This window comes from Marmota marmota, unplaced genomic scaffold (genome assembly GCF_001458135.2).
Source record: "Marmota marmota marmota unplaced genomic scaffold, marMar, whole genome shotgun sequence".
NCBI classification, from domain to species: domain Eukaryota; kingdom Metazoa; phylum Chordata; class Mammalia; order Rodentia; family Sciuridae; genus Marmota; species Marmota marmota.
The window spans coordinates 37,878,133-37,898,647 of NW_025999900.1; the positions used below are offsets into that span (position 1 = coordinate 37,878,133).

General features: G+C 47.3%; 2 protein-coding genes across 20 annotated transcripts; one reads left to right on the forward strand and one right to left on the reverse strand.

The window, feature by feature from the left end:
- The first annotated feature begins 522 nt into the window (after positions 1-522).
- Positions 523-9,233, forward strand: Ndrg2 (NDRG family member 2). Of its 16 annotated transcripts, XM_015493289.2 has the most exons (18): positions 1,190-1,257; positions 1,893-2,012; positions 2,133-2,199; positions 2,901-2,981; positions 3,300-3,341; positions 3,693-3,798; positions 4,025-4,145; positions 4,322-4,384; positions 5,326-5,386; positions 5,595-5,681; positions 5,868-5,924; positions 6,096-6,199; positions 6,669-6,713; positions 6,991-7,042; positions 7,518-7,565; positions 7,806-7,841; positions 7,970-8,021; positions 8,245-9,233. In XM_015493289.2, the coding sequence occupies exons 4-18, from the start codon at positions 2,907-2,909 to the stop codon at positions 8,409-8,411; spliced, it is 1,116 nt and encodes a 371-aa protein (XP_015348775.1). In that variant the 5' UTR covers positions 1,190-1,257; positions 1,893-2,012; positions 2,133-2,199; positions 2,901-2,906; the 3' UTR covers positions 8,412-9,233. The 16 variants fall into 16 exon arrangements, with proteins under 16 accessions (XP_015348783.1, XP_015348824.1, XP_048654833.1 ...); XM_015493297.2 differs by lacking the exons at positions 1,190-1,257; positions 1,893-2,012 and adding an exon at positions 523-617; XM_015493282.2 differs by lacking the exon at positions 1,893-2,012 and having other exon boundaries at positions 1,170-1,257.
- Positions 5,884-20,451, reverse strand: Slc39a2 (solute carrier family 39 member 2). Of its 4 annotated transcripts, none has more exons than XM_048798882.1 (5): positions 18,738-20,451; positions 18,433-18,563; positions 18,140-18,190; positions 17,568-17,694; positions 5,884-6,010 (listed from the first exon to the last, which is right to left on the reverse strand). In XM_048798882.1, the coding sequence occupies exons 1-5, from the start codon at positions 18,850-18,852 to the stop codon at positions 5,994-5,996; spliced, it is 441 nt and encodes a 146-aa protein (XP_048654839.1). In that variant the 5' UTR covers positions 18,853-20,451; the 3' UTR covers positions 5,884-5,993. The 4 variants fall into 4 exon arrangements, 3 of the variants coding, with proteins under 3 accessions (XP_048654839.1, XP_048654840.1, XP_015348881.1); XR_007345881.1 differs by lacking the exon at positions 17,568-17,694 and adding an exon at positions 7,187-7,311 and having other exon boundaries at positions 5,903-6,010; XM_048798883.1 differs by lacking the exons at positions 5,884-6,010; positions 17,568-17,694 and adding an exon at positions 6,197-7,311.
- Positions 20,452-20,515: the final 64 nt, after the last annotated feature.

Here is a 20,515-nt window from a genome sequence, read left to right on the forward strand (position 1 = left end):
GGGGATGATCCTAGGCGGGAGGGTAGATAGAAGGGGGGGGGCAGGTGGGGATAAATTCAATCTGGTTTCCTTTTGCATAAGACAACATTGGCCACATCAACTATCCCATTCCAGGCGACATTCCTCTGAGGGGCACAGGGAGGGTCCATCTATGGTGTGTATGTGTGTGGAAGTATAGAGTGACAAACCCACCCAAGCACGGAGAGTCACGGCAGTCCCTCAGACACCATCTTGTAGGGATTGCGTTCAGCCAGTCTGAGCCGGTCTCGCCCTCCTTTCCTGGGCGGGACTGGGAGTGGTTAGCCACAGGGTCTCTTGGGTCCCAGCCCGGGACACTGCGTCCTCCCCAAGACCCCACTCCACCCCCGCAGGGTTAACTCCACCTCCGCCCCTGTTTACCCAGGAGTCAGAGCCCTTGGGGGTCCCCGGCCCCTCCTTCAGCAACGCCCTCCCTCGTTGGGGCCTTGACCCGGGAGTCCCTGTTGGCCATCCTCTCTCCCCTCCAGCGAACACCCTCTATTTATAGCGGCCCCCAGCATTCCCCGCCCCCGCTCCTTGTTGTCCAACTTCTCACAGAGCAGCCGGAGAGCAGGCGTCGGACGCAGCAAAGAAAGGAGGTACTAGGACCCTGGGCACCCGGGAGTCGAAATTCCTGCGTCCTCGACGCCCCCAACCCTGCTCGGAGCTGGCACATCGACCCCTCCCAGCCCGCGAGACCCCATCCTCTTCAGCGGCCGGCTTCGCCCTCCTCCTCCTTCCTTAACCTAGCTCTCTGTTTCCAGGGGGCGGCAGTTGAAAATTTGGGGTGCCAGTACCTTGTAGGTCTCCCTCCACCCAACCCATAACTGAGTCTAGGGGCGAAGGGGGCTAGAGTACCACAGGCAGATACAGGCCACGGATAGAGGCGGTGTCGAGAGCGGGCGTAGGGATCCCTTGCAGGGTTAAGGGGTCCCCACGCACGCCCCACACCGCTCCTTGCGGGGGATGTTGTGTGGAGCGCAAGTGGAGCCTGGAAGCATCCCCCAGTTTGCTTTCCTCGCACTCCCTTCTGCCCCAGCACAGCCCCTCCCTGAGCCGAGGACAGTCTGGGGCGGGGTAAAGGGGGGTGTGTTTACTGGGGGTCTGGGGCAGATCTGCTGGGAGCTGTCGGCCCGAGGGCGGGCCGGGGCGGGCCGGGGGCGGGTCTGCGGGGAGTCCGAGCCGGGGCGGGCCCGAGTCAAAGGCAAGTGAAGGTGGAAGCAACCGCGGCGGCAGCAGGTAGGGGGAGGGGCAGGCGAGGGGCCGCCCGGCCTGGAAGGCGCCCGCCGGGCCGGTGGGCGGTTTGATCCCGATTTATTGAAGCTGGCGGCTCCGGGAAAGGGGCCCCGCAAGGAGGGGGCTGCTGCGCACAAAGGCGGAGGCTTTTGCGAGCCGACGAGCGTGTTTGGGGTGTGCGAGAGATTGTGTCCACGGTGCCCGACGCTTGGCGCCTGCAGCCCAAAGGTGTCGATCCTCACGCGGACTGGCAGCGTAGGGACAGGCTCTGGGTGCTGGGCCCGGCCAGTGCCGTAAATCCTACTCATCCCTTCCCAGCTGGCGCTTGCCCTGGCTCGCCGTCGGGGGAGGCTGGGAGATTATGGGACCGCCTTCCCCACCCTCCCCTTTCTCCACTCACAGGATTTACAGAGGGCCGGCTGAAGGCTGGAGACTTTTTTGTTTTTAAATGGTGGAGGGAAACCCTCATCTTAAACGAGAGCTGTCAAAAATTTTGGGGGTCCCCTACTCCCCCCCTTTTAGTTTTCAGGAGGAGATTTGAGTAGTAACCCAGTGGGCCAAGGTCACACTGGTAGTGGCAGAGCCAGGGTTAGAATCCAGAGGTTTTGACAGATATGCTTTTTCCTCCTCCACATCAGCACTTCCTTCTCGCCAGCCCCCACCCCAGCCTGGGCAGAAGTCAGCTCCGTGTTGTCCTGCAGGTCCCTCCAGCCTGTATTGATTGAAGCCTAGAGAGGACGCGTTCTCTGGACTCAGGGGTAGAGATTGGAGAGGGTTAGTGACCCTGGGAGTCTGGGTCTTGGCTGATGCTTCCTGTCCCTAAAAGACCCAGCGTATGTTTCCCATGTCATTCACCTCATGTAACTGTGTTTTCTCAGACCCCAGAGTCAGGAGGAGTGAGAACCCTGACCCTTAATCCCACTGAATCCAGCCAATAGGAGCCCAGTAAGTGACCCCACCCACAAGCTGTAAACTCCTTCTTCTGCAGGTCTGCCCTGGTGCTCTGCCCCTCCTGGCCCCTAATGTTGAATGTAATCAGGAGGGAGTCTTGAGTCTTGGGACAAAGGGAGGCATTGATTGGGTTGGATACTCAGGTCCCTGTGCTGTAGTGTCCCTTTCCTCAGTTGTTCATTGCTCTGATTACTTTTTTAGTCCCCTTTCCTTTGAGTTGCTGACCTTGGGCTTTAGTTGAAGGTTATAGTCCACCGTGAACTCTCATCACCCTACTCCTTTGTATGTTTAGAGTACTCAGTCACTGAGCCACGAGTTTCACCCTCTACCTAACTGGGAGTGTGGGTGTCCCCTAAATATAGCCTGGGAAACCAGAGCCACACTGCTGTTCCACTCTGGTATTTCCGTACAGGATAGGGGAGGGGTAGGGTCTGGAGGTGCCTGTATTAAGGGGCAGCAGTGAGGCTGGCAGTCTGAAGAGGAGTGGTGTCCTGATTCCTGTTCTGCACCCCCTTCTCCCAGGTGATCTGGAAATGGAGCTGAGGCAGGAAAGGTCCTATGGGTATCCTGGAGTAGTCTTCAACTCCTGGGTTCCTCTATACTTTGTATTCCAGTGCTGACAGGGGAAGCCCAGTGTTTGAGGAGGGGTAAGGGTGAGGAGGCAACTACCCTGTCTTGTTTCCTCACCCTGCCAGGCCACCATGGCAGAGCTTCAGGAGGTGCAGATCACAGAGGAGAAGCCGCTGTTGCCAGGACAGACCCCTGAGGCGGCCAAGGTTACTGGAGACCCTCTGGCTTCCCTTCCAAAATCCTAGCCCCCTAAGCATTCCCTTTGCCTCCTGGCTTCCAAGCCTGTGGCTCTCATTCTAATGCGCACTCCTGCTTCTCCACCTCCGCCCATCTCTCATCCCTTATGCTGCAGCTGGGACCCAGGTCCTTGTCTTATCACTGCACTAACCTTCATCCTTTCCTGTCTTTTTTGTCAATCTCTTTCTTTGGTCTTTGTTGGTCTCTCTACCTATGTGTGTCACTCCATCTGACTCTTCATGTTTGTGTGTATCTGTGTGTATCTGTCTGTATGTGTGTCTCTCCAGGAGGCTGAGTTAGCTGCCCGAATCCTCCTGGACCAGGGACAGGTAACAGCATGAGGGCAGTCCCAGGGTGGGAGGAGGGGCTGTCCTCTCCCCCAGGATCTAGAAAGGGCCCCTACCTGGTTTTCTCCTGTTTTCACTTAAGTTCCCTTCCCCAGCTCTCCTCTTTCCTTCCTTCTTCTTCCCTTCTCAGAGTTCCCGGATGCTCTCCAATCATTCTTTTCCATCCTCAAACCCATCTCCACCATCATGTTGCCCTAAATTCCTGCTGATCCTATTTTTAATTTTGTTTTCTTCTCTCTGCCACCCCCATCTCCCTGATTTTGTGTAGCTCTTTCTCTGGCCCCTGTTCCTCTCAGCCTAACTCCTCCCTGATGGTGAACTGTTTTCCTACAGACTCACTCTGTGGAGACACCTTATGGCTCTGTCACTTTTACTGTCTGTGGCACCCCTAAACCCAAACGCCCAGCGATATTCACGTACCATGATGTGGGACTCAACTGTAAGGACCTTTATTTTCTCCTGTTCCTCCTTTCTGGGAAGAGGCTGAGGGAAGGGTACAATTGTAGAGGGAAGAGAGAGTGTGGGCAGGCAGGGAGCCCAGGGGCTTGTCAAGAAATTCTCTCCTAGCCTGATTATGGCATCAAAGCAAGAGGGTGGGTGGGTTCTGATGTGGGGACACTTCGCCTGTCTGATTCTCTTGTTGGGGTGATGTGGGTTCTCTTTAGATAAATCTTGCTTCCAGCCGCTGTTTCAATTTGGGGATATGCAGGAAATCATTCAAAACTTCGTGCGGGTTCATGTGGATGCCCCTGGAATGGAAGAGGGGGCTCCTGTGTTCCCTTTGGGGTGAGAATTAACCCCTTACCCCTTTACCAGACTGTAAGGTATAGGGCAGGTGTGGGGAAGAATGGACCAGGGAGGAGGAAGGGAAGGCAGGGGTGATTCTGGCAGAGGATAAGGAGGGCACCTGAGATGGGAAGTGTGGGCACAGATTAGTATCTTAACATTCCTCTCTTCCCCAGATACCAGTACCCGTCTCTGGACCAGCTTGCAGACATGATCCCTTGCATCCTGCAGTACTTAAAGTGAGAGGCCTGGGGACCCCTCTAAACCAGAGTTCTCTTTCCAGTACAAGGAGGCCTTAGCAGTACTGTGCCCACCATAGTTCCTGGGCTAAGTTTTAGTATCTGGTGTCAATATATTCTTTCTCCCTCATACCCCACCTTGATTATTGAGAGGAGTGTGGTGGGTTTGGAAAATTGACTATGGAATAGCCTTAGAGAATGGAGGAAAGTGGGGGTGGTCTGTGCTTAGCCCTGCCTCTGGCTGGGGAGGGGCTTCTTAGATCTGGAAGCTAGAGAGGAAGAGGTAGGGGTGACTTAATCACTGAGGAACCAGATAGACCTGTCTCTTCCCCTCCCACTTTTCCCTCCTCCACACACACCTGGTGAACTGCGGGTTCTCTTCGAGCCCTGTGTGTGAGTGAGTGGGAGAAGGAAGAAAAGGCCACACAGGCTTCCTTCTTTGACATACACAGGGAGATGCTGACTCCTGGGTTCTGTTCTTAGATTTTCCTGGGCACTATGGCTCTTGGCAACTCCAAGAACCTCCTTGCCTCTGTTTCCCCCTTCTGTTGTTCACTACAGTTGTGTCTGATTTTACCTCTTGCTAAGTTCCATTCTAGAAAGCAGAACAAGTTGAACTAGCTCCTAAGAATATACAAAGAGCTATGCATATAGGAAAGAGTGGTTGGTAGATTGGTAGATAGGTGTTTTGTCTCAAGATACTAGCTCTCTCAGAGGACGCTGGGGCTAGTCTTCAGAGATCTACACTGGCTTCCAGTGCCAACCTTGGAAGTGCTTTTAGCTCCTTAGTACCTTCCTTTACATCCCCCCAAAGAGGGTCCCTTGCTGTCCTCCTTTGTGCCTCTTAACTCAGAAAGGAGGGTGAAGAGTTTGAGGAGACTACTGGACTCTGACAGGTTTTAGACACCAGAGCCCATGAGACATACATTTCCTTTTTATAGTTTCTCTACAATAATTGGAGTTGGTGTCGGAGCTGGAGCCTACATCCTGTCGCGATATGCTGTAAGAAATAAAAAATTTCTAGGTGGGGAAAAGGAGGGTCCTTACCGATTAGAAGAATATTGCTTATTAGTGTGTGTTCACAGGAGGAAGTGGGGACAAGGGTGGGCAGTCAGGCCCACCTGAGGGAACCTCAGGATGGGTGGAGCTCAGTGGGAAAGGGATAAGGCCATGCCCTGTTTCTGATTTCTTTCCTTCTACTGCCCCTCAGCTTAACCACCCGGACACAGTTGAAGGTCTTGTTCTCATCAATATTGATCCCAATGCCAAGGGTTGGATGGATTGGGCAGCCCACAAGGTTTGGAAGACTTCTGTTTGGATGTCTAGGGTGGGGCTCCCCTTGTTTGGGCCTAGCTCTATGGAGCAACCATATGGACTCAAGCTTCACATAGAGGGTGATAGGTAGGAAAGTGAAGCTGTATCATTTGCCTGGTCTCTTTTCCCCATAAGGTCCTGAACTTGTTCCCCTGCCCTTTCCTCATAGTTAACGGGCCTCACCTCTTCCATTCCGGAGATGATCCTTGGGCATCTTTTCAGCCAGGTAGGTTGGTTGTGGAAGATGGAGGAAGTAGGGGGTCCAGCAGGGACTTGAATGCCTAGGATGACTTCTTTAAGCTGGTACATGATCTGGAGAAAGAAGAAGGCTTGCCTCTTATGCAGTGGTTGCTTGCTTCTCTTTTTAACCCTAAGTTATCTCCTGTCTGTCCTTCAGGAAGAGTTGTCTGGAAATTCAGAGTTGATACAAAAGTATAGGAATATCATTACACATGCACCCAACCTGGAGAACATTGAACTCTACTGGAACAGCTACAACAAGTGAGTGGGCTGTGTGTGTGTGCATGTGAGAGAAATTAATAGTGGGAACTGGGGGGCATGGGAGGTACAGAGGAGGCAGGGGAGTCTGAGAAGTATGCAGTGTGGGAGGAGGGCAGGGTTTGGTGTGCAGCTTGGGCAGCTCAGGACAGACCGAGAAGGAAGAATTGTGAGGCACTGTCCCCTTTCTTTTGTTTACCTCCCATGGATTTTTGGATTCTCAGAGATAATATGATCTCTTGTTCTTGTGCCCTTCTTCCCTCTTTGCTGCCCTCTGATCAGGGATATAGGGCATAGGTGATCACAGCAGTTTTGCTTGGGATCTGCTGGCTCTCTTCTCCTTTGGTTTCTACCTTAAATTATCAATATTTGATCATAAAGAAGGAAGATGGCTTTCTCACAGAGGGAGAGCTTATATCTGGATGGATCGCATTGCCTGTCTAAAATTTCTATTCTTTGAACCCCTCTCTAGCCGCCGAGATCTGAACTTTGAGCGTGGAAGTGAAATCACCCTCAAGTAAGACTTAAGAAATAAGGCTTTGCCTCTCTCCCTGGATCTTCCCTAGGTGTTTGTATCCCTTACAAGGAGAGTTTTTGTCAGGGAATTTCTCTGTCATCTCTTGTCCCATTATATTTGGTAAAGTCTTCCCTCTTTGACTCTTCTTGGTGGGGTTAGCAGAGGGAAAGAGGCTGTTTTCTCTTTAGAGTCAGACATTTTTCCTGCTGCTTTGCTAGGAAGAGGTGGGTGAGGGAGTGTCAGGGGCTTACTGACTTCTCCCCAACTATGCCTGTAGATGCCCTGTGATGTTGGTGGTAGGAGACCAAGCACCCCATGAAGATGCAGTGGTCAGTAGAAAATCTGGGGGTAGTGAGGGAGAGTTGGGGTCTGAGGGTGGTGGTGAGAGGGGCAAACTACTCAATTTGGGACAGGGAGGTCAACTTTGGGGCAAATTAAGAATTTGATTCTTTGCTGGGGGTGGAGGTACATACCTGTAATCCCAGTGACTCAGGAGCTGAGGCAGGAGGATCATAAGCTTGAGGCCAGCCTCAGCGTCTTAGCAAGTTCTTGGCAACTTAAGACCTTGCCTCAAAATAAACTCAGTGGTAAAGTGCTCCTGGGTTCAATCCCCAGTAAAAAAAAAAAAGAGAGAGAAAGAAAGAAAATGTATGTTAGCAAAAAAAAAATTTTGATTTCTTTGATTCTTGGTAAGGAGGCACTGGGTAGGGGGCTGATAGAGAAAAGAACTGGGATTAGGGTCCTTGGGAGGGGAGGGGCCCCAGAGAGAGTGATCTCATTCATTCAGCCTTTTACTTACTCCAGGTGGAATGTAACTCAAAATTGGACCCCACCCAGACCTCGTTCCTCAAGGTAATTCTACTCCAAGCTCAGCCTGACTTCTGGCCCTCTGTCTGGAGCCATATAGCCTCTCTAAATTCAGCGTCTAAATCTATTTGATTCTTCTGCATGGGAGCAAGTAGGGTGAATGAAGACTAAAACAAAGGGACTGGAGTCAGGAAGCTAGGAAAGAGAGACCCTTTTCTACCTCTCTGTGTGGATCATTTGATTTATATGTATATTATTTTTTCTTGGTGGCTGTTTCCTGAGCAGATGGCGGACTCTGGAGGTCAGCCCCAGCTGACTCAGGTGAGTACCCTGCTGTCCATGAGATGGGGAAGAGGGCTAGGACATTAGTGGTTCTCACCCCACCATGGCCTTGGGCTCCTGCTGGGCCTCTAAGCTCACTGTCTCTCTCTCTCATCTTACTTCCACAGCCAGGCAAGCTGACTGAGGCCTTCAAGTACTTCCTGCAAGGCATGGGCTACAGTGAGTGTGGGGAGAGAAGCTATCATGAGGACAAGGGAGGGATGGGCACTGAGAGGGCAGAACCATGTTAGTAAATTCCTGGACACTCCACCATCTGCCATCAGACTCGTTGACTCTCTGGCCCCAGTTTGAACTCTGGTCTCCACATCAGCACCCCACACTGAGTTGCCAGTCTCCCTTCCCCACTACTTTCTGATTCCTTCTTATCCTTCTGTCTCCACAGTGGCCTCATCCTGCATGACTCGCCTCTCCCGGTCTCGCACAGCCTCTCTGACCAGTGCAGCATCCATTGATGGCAACCGGTCCCGCTCCCGTACCCTGTCTCAGAGCAGCGAATCTGGAACTCTTTCTTCAGGTCCCCCAGGGCACACCATGGAGGTCTCCTGTTGAATGACCCTTGCTGCCCTGGTGTGGGACCCAGCCCTCACCTCCCACAGCACTAACCTGGGAGGCACATGAGGGCACTGGGCTAGCGTAAGCAAGGGAAATGGGCAGATCACTGTTGGGGAGATGACCTTGATCTTTGATTGCTACCCTAACCTTGACCTTTAACCTGTGATTTCCCCTAGCTCCTGGGAGAGGTGCCTAATATCTCTTAGGGACCCAGACCCCTAAATTATCCCCTCTCCCATTTTGGTGTTGTGGAGGAGAAGGCATGTATCCTCTCTCCTTGGCCTAGTTGTCTGTAGATGAGGGATAAGAGGCTGTTGTGGCTGTCATGGTGCCTGGATTAGACTCCCTACTTATCCCATATTTGCAAGGGCAGGGGATTTGGGGCTGGGGCTCCATTCACCAAAGCTGATATGGCTTCTTATTAACTCCTCAGGGCCCTAAAGGGAATGGGCCTCAATGAATGTGTGTCAGAGGAGGCTAGCTGGTGGGTTAGTGGTCCTCAGAATGTGATAAAATGTCCAGCATATAAAGAGGAAGTTGGAATGGGAGATAGTGGCAATGAATGATATGATGGAAAGTCTGGAGCTGGGGGCAATGGGAAGGGGCCTGGGGCCATTTGGCTGCACTAACTTTGGTAGCTGTCAGTGTGTGTCTAGAGTGGGATGGGGGAGGAAGCCAAGCTTGAGCCAGGATGCTTGGGGCTTGGCAGAGGGGTGGGAAGGGCTATGCTGGGGCTCTGACCACACTGTGTTATTCGTGGAAGGTGGCCTCCTGTCTCCCACAACTTCTGCTGTGACAATAAACTGTAGAGAAATCTGAGCATCATTATTATTCTTGGTCTGACTACATCCTGCATCAGGCCTCTTTTCCTATCCTCTTCTTGCCCAACTCTTAAAATTCTCTTCTTAAAGTAACATAAATCATGGGGGGAGGGATTATGTAACAAAAATACTTCACAAAATATGACTATATGGGAACTGGCCCCAGTTCCTGTAGAATGCTATTGTTTTTCCTATAATATCAAGTTTGTGAGAGAGGAATTACTTAGATCTCAGAAGACTGCCTTGTTAGTTGTGGATTATTACTAAAGGTAATAGAATTTCAGAGATGCCACCAAAATCATGATCTTTGAGGAAAAAAAAGCAAGCTGACTGTCTGAGAATGCCTTGCAATACACCTTCCTGCAGGATCCTTGTATAGGTCACCCAGAGTCCATTATAGATGGTTCAATATAATCAGTAGAACAGGATTAATGAAGTTACTATAGGGCTTGGGCTGTTCATAGTTCATCCAATTCTGAAGACTTTTGGGAGGGTCACAAGGGGATTCATTCCTCTTGGAAATTCCTCTACCTTTCTTTGAATACAAGGGATCTGGGAGCTAGTTAGACTACATTTGTGATTCTCTAAGAAGCTTTTTAACAAATGTGAATAACAACCATCAGGAATTTAAATATCTTACTGCTATTGAAGGCTGATTCTTGAGCTCTTGAAGCACAAGTAAAACTGAGAAGGCACTTTATAGCATTTTTGGCGGGAGTACTGTGGATGGAATATTACAAGATCATATGAGTTTGCTTTATAGAAACCCCATGGGCAATTATATACTTTCATCATTTGATTGGTGCAACTTGGTTTAGTGATAACACACTGATAGGGACATGATATGTCCTTGATTTTTTTCTTTCATTGCTGGTTTTGAACACAGAGTCTTGCACATGCTAGGCAAATGCTCTACCTCTGAGCTAAACTCCCAGCCCTGAGTCCTTTTCGTTTGGTACCAGGGTTTGAGGCCAGGGGTGCCTGACCACTGAGCCACATCCCCAGCCCTTTTGGTATTTTATTTAGACACAGGGTCATACTGAGTTGCTTAGGGCCTCACTAGGCTGGCTTTGAACTTGTGATCCTCCTGCTTCAGCCTCCCAAACTGCTGGGATTACAGGTGTGCAACACTGTGCCTGGCCTTGAGTCCATTTTAAATATAGTAAGCCAGGGTTAGAAGTAGGGCAAGTTATGAAGATAACTATTGTTTGGACCATTTGAGCCCAGGGCAGGCAGCTAAGAGTGCTAAAATGCTAAACTGAAGAAAAACAGCAGGGTTGGAATCATTAGGGTCAACTAACTCCTAGGCAAAACATGGAAAAGGCAAAGAACTGCGGCAGCATTGGCCTTTACTAGTAATTGGTGCTATTGGGCATTAAAGAAGGGAAGCCAGATGTTTTCTGCATATTCATCTGCACAAGTAACAGTGTTAGCCGGATAAACTTCAGAAATGGGAGTATATTACGTTTATGCGTAGATATGTATGTGTGAAGTGTATATATCCTGTAGGTGTGTGTATCAAATGGGTGGTCACTGTTTATATCACTCTACTAGATGTTTCTGCCCAAGAAATCTAAGAAGTAGAAGGAAAAATGCTTGCCAGCAGATACAAAGAGGGGGATTTGCTGTCCTTGACTGACCTCCCTGCTTTGTTGGTCCTAGACTTCTAGTCTAGCTCATGGAGACACAGTGCCCCCCTGTGTTTGGCATGGTCGGGGTTTTTTTTTGGGGGGGGGCACTTAACCACTGAGCAACCCTTTTTATTTTTATTTTGAGACAGGGTCTTGCTAAGTTGCTTAGGGCATTGTGAAGTTGCTAAGGCTGGCTTTGAACTTGCGATCCTCCTGCCTCAGTTTCCAAAGTTGCTGGGATTACAGGCATGCACTACCATGCCTGGCTGGCATGGTTCTTAGTAACTTTTCCTAGTTCTCAAGTCCCTTCCTCAGTTGTCTTGTCCTACATCTCCACTGTTTCTTGTAGTTCTGCCCAGTAGCTATATCAGGAGGTCCTGATACCAAATTCTGCTGCTTGTATCTGTTCTCAAGATCAGAGCTGAGAGGTTGGGATTGTGATTCAGTGGCAGAGTACTTTCTTGCAAGTATGAGGCACTGGGTTTGATCCTTAGCAACACATGAAAATAAATAAATAAGAAAAAGATATTGTGACCATCTACAACTAAAAAAAAAAAAAAAAAAAAAGATCAGAGCTGAGAGGCTTGGTAGGTGTGTGTATGTGTATATATGTACACAGTTGCTTCTGTAACTTGATAGAAGCTGAACCACAAACACCCTATTTTCCCCTGTGCTTCAGGCTTAGAACTCCTGTTTATCTCTTTTTAATTCAAGGAATCTGAGTACTTCCTAGACTTTACAACTCAAGAGAGCTAAGAGAACATTCAATGGGAATGAGAATAAAACTAGAAGAATATAGTGAAAAAAGAGATTTATGGTCTTAGCCTGAAAATTCTGGATATCATAAAGAGAATTTCCAGGGTAAGTTTCTGAAGGTACAGCCATGAACTATATAATAATGGTTTGATAAAAAATGGACCATTTGAGCCCAGTGCAGTGGTGCATGCCTGTAATTCCAGCATCTTGGGAGGCTGAGACAGGAGGATCATAAATTTAAAGCCAGACTTAGAAACTTAGGCTCTAAGCAACTTAGCAAGACCCTGTCTCAAAATAAAGTATAAAAAATGGCTGGGGATGTGGCTCAGTGCTTAGGTTTCCCTGGATTCAATCTCTGGGACAACACCCCCCCCCCAAAAAAAAAAGTGAGCATATGTACTACAATGGTTCCAGAAGATTATATTGCCTAGTGACACTATATGGCTTTCTAAGTTTGTGTAAGTATGCTCTGTGATGTTCACACAATGACAAAATCACCTCATGAAACGTTTCCCAGAACCTGTTCTGTCATTAAGCAATGTAGGACCGTGCACTCAAAACAGTGAAGGGATAGATGTTAAACACTGGAGAGTACTCTAATGGTTAGGGAAAACATTGACTGGGAGACACCATTTTTCTAGAGAGATTTTAGGACTAACTGGAAAATGAGTGTCAGTTCTCACTGGAGGCCATGGGTGTGGCGAGAGTAAATGGTGTCCAGAGCCATGTAATTATTTGTACTCTCTTTCTTTACTAACCGCAGAATTTTCCCCATATTGAATAATTATATAGTAAAAATATAATGCATTCTGTATTTGACATCCAACACACCTAAAGAAAGTAACTCAGAATACAATTAAAATTGTGAAAATTAATCTGTGACTGGCATGTTATAAGCATCCCCATAGACTAGTGTGTAGGGTGTAATCCCTCTCTGTACCCCTCTTGCTTCACCTTTACTAGTGACAATGGGCTCCCTGCTCAGGTCCATGGGGGAAGGTGAAAGTGTCTGGATGGTTGCCACACTCACACACAGCAACCCACTGGTGTTCTGGCAACTGTTCTTTATACTCCATCAGGCCAGAGCCAGGAGCAAGGGACTACTTCCTCCAGTGAGGGGAGCAAGACACTCCAAAATTATCCTTCAGGGAGGGGGCCAAGTGGCACAAATTGTCTCATGGGAATTAGCTTGGAGCTGCTTTTTGTTTTTGAACATTTCTTGTCCCTGTATATTGATTTCTGACTGACTTTCCACTCTGCTCTACCATATCCCCTAAACTTTGTTTTCTCTTGGAATCTATTCTGATCTTTCCTTTTTCATGAATTGTCACCTCATCATGGCAATATCCAAACCAAACCCTCAGTTTGAAGCAAAGAAAAGGTAGGGAGTTCCAAATGGATCCTTCAGAGAACAATGAACTGGTGACAGAATGGAAAGCTGCCTCCCGGAAGGGTAGTTGGATGCCTCATTTTACTATTTTCTTCCTAAGTGTCTAAAAAATATACATGTGGGACTAGAGAATGAGGGGTGGGGAAGGGTGACACAGAGGAGGTGTGAACATTGTCCCACATAAATTCTCTCCTGATTATTCCAGCTAGCTTCCCTCATCCCTTTTTGCAGTCTGCATATTGTCCCTCATATATAAAAGATATTACATGTATTAAATATATATTTAAACATACACATCATATATGTTTTAACATACACACGTGTGTATATTGGTACTGGAGATTGAACCCAGGAGTGATATGCCACTGAGCAGTATAACCCCAGCCCTTTTATTTGACTTTGAGATAGGGTCTTGCAAAGTTGCCAGCATGAGCCTCTAACTTGTGTGCCTCCTGCCTCAGCCTCCTGAGTTGCTGGGATTACAGGCATGCGCTCAAGCACCTGGCCCCTCCTACTTTTATTTTTCAACTTCTATTATTATTCTGGTTATCTTCTGTTACAACCTGTCTCTTAAGGCTGAGTGAATCAAAGATTACTCCTGCATCTGGCTTCTAGTCACCATAGCCCAGCTGTCTCAGCTATCCCCAAGTTCTTATGCCTGTTCTTATTTCAGCTTTCTTTATTTGGTCTCCTTCATCTTTGGCTCCCTGATAGCCCTCTTTGTATTCTTTCTGGAAATGCATGTCTTTTGAAAATGATCAAAAGATTGTTTTCTTTTCCTGGTGCTCTCTATATGGAACCATACTCCAGCTTTTTTCCAGTTCCTGATACAATATAGTTTATACTAATGATGGCTCTGGTCCCAATTGATGAGAATTTTGGGCAAAGGAAATAGATCTGAAGAGAAGAAAAAGTATTGAGGCTGGATGCAGAGGAAGCTAAAGGAGAATCCAAGGATCTTGGGATGGAAGATGGCAAAAAGGGTGTGACTCCCTTGTGCTTGAAATATCCTAAACTCTGCCTCATTTACATCAAACGCTGATAGCATCAGTGACCAGAAGCATGGAGAAGAGTCCTAACAGTTTAATGTCTGTAGGCATGCGAATACTCTTTCTTGGAAATAGCTTCCATAAAATCATATCCCTTTCAATTCATCCCTGCTGAAGTCCAGTCAAGATCACTTAATTGAACACAACAGAAAATCTCCCGTTTGAACCTCTGCATCTCTCTATTATGCTCTGTGCCCTATGAGGTTGACTTGTTTGCAAGGCACTATGGCTGGTTTGGGTTTGCACAGTAAGATGCTGACACAGATCAAAGAATAGAAGGCTGGTGAGATTATTTCCTTGGCCTCTCCTGTTGGGGCCTATCAAGGTCACAGCTCTTACTGAGTTTTAGTTTCCTCTTTAGTTTCTGGTAACTCCTCCTTTTTCTTCAGCCTAGGTAATAGCATTGTCAATACCCAGCTACAGGGTATTACCACATCATTTCTCGCTTTGTTCAAATCCTGCCCACCCCTTACTCAATACTCCCTTTATTAAACTTGAATAAACAATTATTCAGTGTGCAACTATCTGCTTTCTTCTACAATCCTAACATATAGGATGGGAGGTTAGGTAAGGTAAAGTAGGAGAAGAGAATGTACATATTGAGTTTTTCTTGTTTTGTGGTGCTGGGGATTGAACCCAGGGCCTTGTGCATGCAAGGCAAGCACTCTACCATCTGAGCTATAACCCCAGTCTGAGATTTTCTTAGAATTATAGAAACAGAGCTTTGAAGCCCAGAGAGCTAAGTGATTAAACTATTTAACTTTTCTGAATGTCAGTTTTCCTAGACTTCCTACAGGGATAATATCTACCTGTCAGGTTTGTGAAAGTGAAATAATGTATGTGAAGACAACAGCGCAGGGCCTGGCATGCAGCAGGTGTTCAATGTAGAAACTATATCATTATTATTATGCACTAGTCACTGTTCTAAGTATATTACATGTTCCTGAATTTTTTTTTAAAGAGAGAGAGAATTTTAATATTTATTTTTTAGTTTTTGGTGGACACAACATCCTTGTTTGTATGTGGTGCTAAGGATCGAACCCGGGCCCCATGCATGCCAGGCGAGCACGCTACCGCTTGAGCCACATCCCCAGCCCCATGTTCCTGAATTTAATACTGAAGAGAAGACATAACAGGATAATGCTTCAGGGAATTTTTTTCCTGTATTAGACATATCTATGTATCATCTTTCTTCCACTCTCTTTATATATCTATCAGTCCATTCATCCATTTATCATTTATTATGTTTTGTTTTGTTCTGGGGATTGAACCCCGGGGCCCTCTACCACTGAGCCACATCCCCTCCCTGCTTTTTTAAAAATTATTTTTAGTTCTAGATGGACACAATACCTTTATTTTCTCTATTTAGTTTTTTTATTTTATGTGATGCTGGGGATTATACCCAGCGCCTCACACGTGCTAGGCAAGCATTCTACCCTTGAGCCACAACCACAGTCTCCCTATTCTTTTTATTTTGAGAAAGGGTCTTGCTGAATTGCTGAGGCTGGCTTCCAATTTGTGATCGTCCTGACTCAGTCTCCTAAATTGCTGGGGCTACAGGCATGTGCCACCAGGCCTGGCAATTATGTATCTATTTTTGCCTGGAGCTTGTCTTATCAGTGATGCCTGGGTGTATAAATTAGGGTCAAAATAATTGTATTTCTTACTTCGTGGGGAGCAGAAGATGAAAAGGATGCAAAGAATGAGTCCGTGTCATGTTAAGGCTATTTGAGCTTCCACACTGAAAATCAGAGAAGTGGCAAATTGGTGAGAGTGAGTTAGTTCCCAAAGTCATAGCAAGTGTCTACTGGGGTAGAGAGGTCCTCCTAGGTAGGTCCATTAGAGATCTCTCAGGCCCATAAAGCAATAAAGGCCATGAAGGTAAAACCAGCAACTCTTCTCTTTTCTCATTTCTCCAGTAAGCCTCCTCCTTATCATTGGTAGGAGGCTGGGCAACAGTCATCCTTCTCAGTATCAGGTAACCTGCTTTTATTTGTGTCCTTAGCAGTTGTTAAGGAAAGCAACACATTGTAGGAATTACTCAAACTGAAGGACAAATGATAGGGCAGGTAGAAAGAAAGCCACTAAGTCATGCAGGAGCCAATTAATCACTGTAGGTATTTATCTGGTATCTTTTTACCTCTCCAAACACACTGCTTTTTAATCCCTCAGCTTGAAGCAGCCGGAAGAGAATAGGCTCAAAGAACACCACTAGTGTCCCTGAAGCCTTATAAGGCTGTGTGAAAAACAGGGACTTGGAGGAAACAAGCTCCATTTAGCCTGATGATCTCATGAGTCTGCTGAGCACATAGTGGCTGATAGTAGGTACTGGGAGTGGGGTGAGGTAGGTAGTGTAGGAAAATAATCAATACCCCTGGCTTCTATTTTTAAACTTCTTTCCTTCTAAATGCTGGGAGTGCTGGCTCATTTTCTGGACTCCTGTGGGTAAGGTGGGAGGGGACAGTTGGAATCCCAGCAATGCTACCCTGTGTAGAGTCATGGTCTGCAATTTACAGAATGGCTAGAGGCTCTGATTCCAGAAGAAAACATTGCATCTAACACAAATCCCTCCCATTCCCCATTCTACCACTTCCTATTCCAGTCAGCTTCTAGGCAATTGGGAGAAATGAAATACAATATGGCTGAAGGGGAAGGGTCAAATAAGACATTTTATTGCACACAGTAGCATAAGTGTGACAAGAATCAAAATTGGAGTAATGATCTTTGTACCAATTCTCCAATCAACAAGCACTCAACTTAAAGAATAAAATTGTAATGACAGGGGAAAAACAAACAAACAAACATAGGCACTCAACCTAAACCTCCTTTTCTCAGTTCTGAGTGAGAAATGGGATCTTATGTAGGTAAAAGCTGAGGTCCAGTGCATACGAATGCATAGTGAATATAATTTAGTCTCAGTAAAAAAAAGTCCGAGGGCCAGTCATAGCAAGTATCTACTGGGGTAGAGAGGTCCTCCTAGGTAGGTCCATTAGAGATCTCTCAGGCCCATAAAGCAATAAAGGCCATGAAGGCAAAACCAGCAGCTACACAGCTCCACTTGGTCAAAGGGGCCTCAGGACCAGCTAGCTCCCGGGGCAGAATTTCCAGGAAGGTAACATATAGGAATGTGCCAGCTGCCACACCCTCTAATACAGCCTGGGCTAAGCCTTGTCCCCCTTCAGGATCCCCTCCAGCCACAGTCAGCCCTAGGGCTAGTCCCAAAGGGGACATGAGAGCTAATAATAATATGGAGAACAGGGCCCATCGTGATCCAGTGCCTATCTTCACCAGACGCAGTCCTATGCCAAAAACTACAAGCCCCTTATGAGCCAAGACAGCAAGACAGAGCTGTATGGTAGCTACAATTGTTGGCTGTAGTCCCACAGCTAGACCTTCAAACACGGAATGAAAGGAGAGTGAAAGCAAGAGGACAAGGGCTCGAAGGGGACCCCGTGAGGGTGAGGGCAGAGGTTCATGGCTGTGGAATCCAAAGATGTGAGTCCCACCCCATTCCTCTTTCTGAACTGTTGATCCTTCAGCAGACCCAGGACAGCACTGCAATGCCAGCGACTCCAAAAGGAAGACAGAGAAAAAACCCAGGGAGATGATGAGCTCTCCATAGGGATACTCCACCTAGGGACATAAAGAGGGCTGTGAGACAGGAAGGGAAGGGAAGGGAAGACACTTCATTGGATGGACATGGATTCAGAGATTGAAGAGAATGGGAAAATTCTATAATGTAAAATAAGGGTATGGAGATGAAGTCATGGGTAGATATGCAACAGTGAGAATATCAGAGGGGCTCAGGGACACAATAGCAAGAGAGTTAGAAATATGGGAAGATAATATGAAGTATGTTGGAGGGTCCTGGAAAGGCAGTAAATAGTAAAGCAAGAGGAGCTTTTCCTGGTGTTCTGTAAGCACAAGAAGACTATGGTGGTTCCTCCTTTCCTCTACACTGAGCTGGGGAGAAGGGATTTCTGGTATTCCTCATATATTCTTCTCTAAAGGGTCTGGGTGTAAAGGACTCTCTGGGTCTCCTCAGTCTCCAGATAGGGGCTGGTGGGAGATTACTTACAAGAGCTGAATCAGTAGCATCAGAGGAATTTCCCTTAATTTCTGTCTTATTCTAGGGGGAAAGAAACAGAAATTAGATGGGAGATGGAGCAGTTCAGTGTCCTGTCCTGTCCCTTCAGCAATATCTCTTTCCTTAAAGCCCAGTCTGAGGGGCTCTCATCATGCCCCACATTGAGCTATCTTCCCTGCTGTCCCACTCATGCCCGTGGCTCCATCACTCTCCCTGCTTTCTTCTCTTGGTGCTAGTTGTCATTCTTGCCTTGCAGCTCTGCAGTTTGGCATTCAGCTGCTCACCTGCACTTCAAACTTCCGGATTTCGGATTCAATTCCCTCCAGGGCTTCGGCAGTCATATGCATGAACCCCGCTCCCAGGAAGACACCAGCTGAAATGCAGCCCAGGAGGCTGAGGACCCGGCGGTGACGACCTAATAACCAAGAAGTGACAATGCAGTTGGCAATGAGGGGGTAAACAAAGATGACTAAGGAGCAACAGGCAGCACCCAATGTCCTGAGCTTGGGCATGGTGAAACAATCAAGAGCAAGGAATAGGACAGGGTTGAGGTAAGAGGTAAAGGGATGAAGATGGGGTGGGGTTATACCTGTAGCTTCAGCAATCTGGAACCACTTGAAGCAGATGGGAATAAGGCCACAGGTCAGAGTGATAGCCAACAGGGCAAACAGGCAGCCAATTTTTACTCCCAGGAGTGACTCCATCTCTGGGGTGCAGGATAAGCAGACGCCTCAGAATGGCAAATGGAGCAAGAGTGGTATCTTAGTGGTCAAAGTTGGAGAGTGTCCACTTGCTAGAGTTTCAGGAGCCTGTTGCTTTCTTTCCGTTCTGGGTTGACTCTGCTTGCGCAGCTCTGCCTAGCTAGCTAGGGCCCTGCCCCAGCTACCTGCCCTCCCACTATGTGGAGGCCCCTCCCCTGGCTCATGCTTTCCTGAGCTTCAAAACCAGAAACTCCGGACTCCCTCCCAGCATAGCTCAGTGCTGTCTTCTCCTCCTCTTCAATGCCATGACTAATCCAAGAACTCTGGATAGACTTAGTTCATCCCTTGGGTTGCTCTAGCCCCAAACGGGGCAATCTATGGTACTTACTTCCTAGCTATTTTGTGTTGGGGACATATATTTGATCTAAGCCTTTCATACCCTCTGCACCTCAACTCAAATTTTTTAAGTTGCTAGGTTGATATCTGAACCAGAACCCTTTCAGAGGGGATTTGGGGCCACAGGGGCAGAGAGGTGGGGCTGAGGGGTAGTGCTGTTGCTATGCATTCTGTGGGAACTGGTAGGTGAGGGGACTCCCCTTTCCTGTAACTCCAGAAAAATAGCTTCAGGCATGGAAATGTCTAGTGGGGAGTGGACATTTCTAGTTTTACAACACTGATACTGCCCTGACTTCTGACTGTGCCTGTTTCTGTAACTAAGTCTCCATAACAAAATTAACTTATTTTTCTCATTAAGAAAGCAAACCATTTATCCTCCCTAAAGTTAAGAAAAACAGAACCAAACAAACAAAAAAACTAGGCAGAGCACATTTTTTGCTTTCCTCTGGTCAAGGTGACCCATGTTCCTGTTGCCATTTCTATAAGCACTTTTATTGTTTTTTTCACACAGGGCAATTTACAAGTTTGATTTGCAGACCCCTTGATAGATCAATGATCAGATGTCTACTACAGTGTCAACAAGTCTGAAAAACCTGTATTTTAATCAGTTTCCTCCACTGGACTCCTGCTTATATAATTATGCTTCCTGGGGTAGGGAGATTTGAGGTATATCCCTGCCTTTTTGGTTAGTCCTTCTATTAAATTTTCTCTACTCCAAGCATTAGTGTTCAGTGATTGGTTGGCTTCTGTGCATAGGGCACACAAATCTTTTTTTGGGTTTGGTAATGTTTCTTTATATGAACTGTGGGAGAGGGACTTTCAGGTTTTAAGGTGAATAAAGTTGTTCTAGCTACGAAAACCCTAAGGCCTAGGACAAAACAGAAATGAATCAAACAAGGATCCTGCCTGGGTACACAGGGGTAGAAATGCAAGACTTAGTACTGACAGGGATCAATCTTGAGGATAATGTGGGGGGCAAACTCTGGGATAGTTAATGGACCCTGGGAAAGATGGAAGGGAAAGAGATATATAAAAAAATGAAGTTAGGTAGCTGTTGATTCCCCTATTCAGGTGGCCCACATAACTATCCTGAGACCTGTTGAGCCAGTTCTCAGAGAGCTGAGGGTGGTTTTCCCCACTATTTCAGATAATCTTCCTGGGAATTCCTGGTTTTCAGCAGAAGCAGCAATATTCTTACAGGGGATGGTGAGCTTAAGATTTGTGTGCTAGCTTGGCATGGAAAAATCTCAGGATTCTCTACATTACAGGA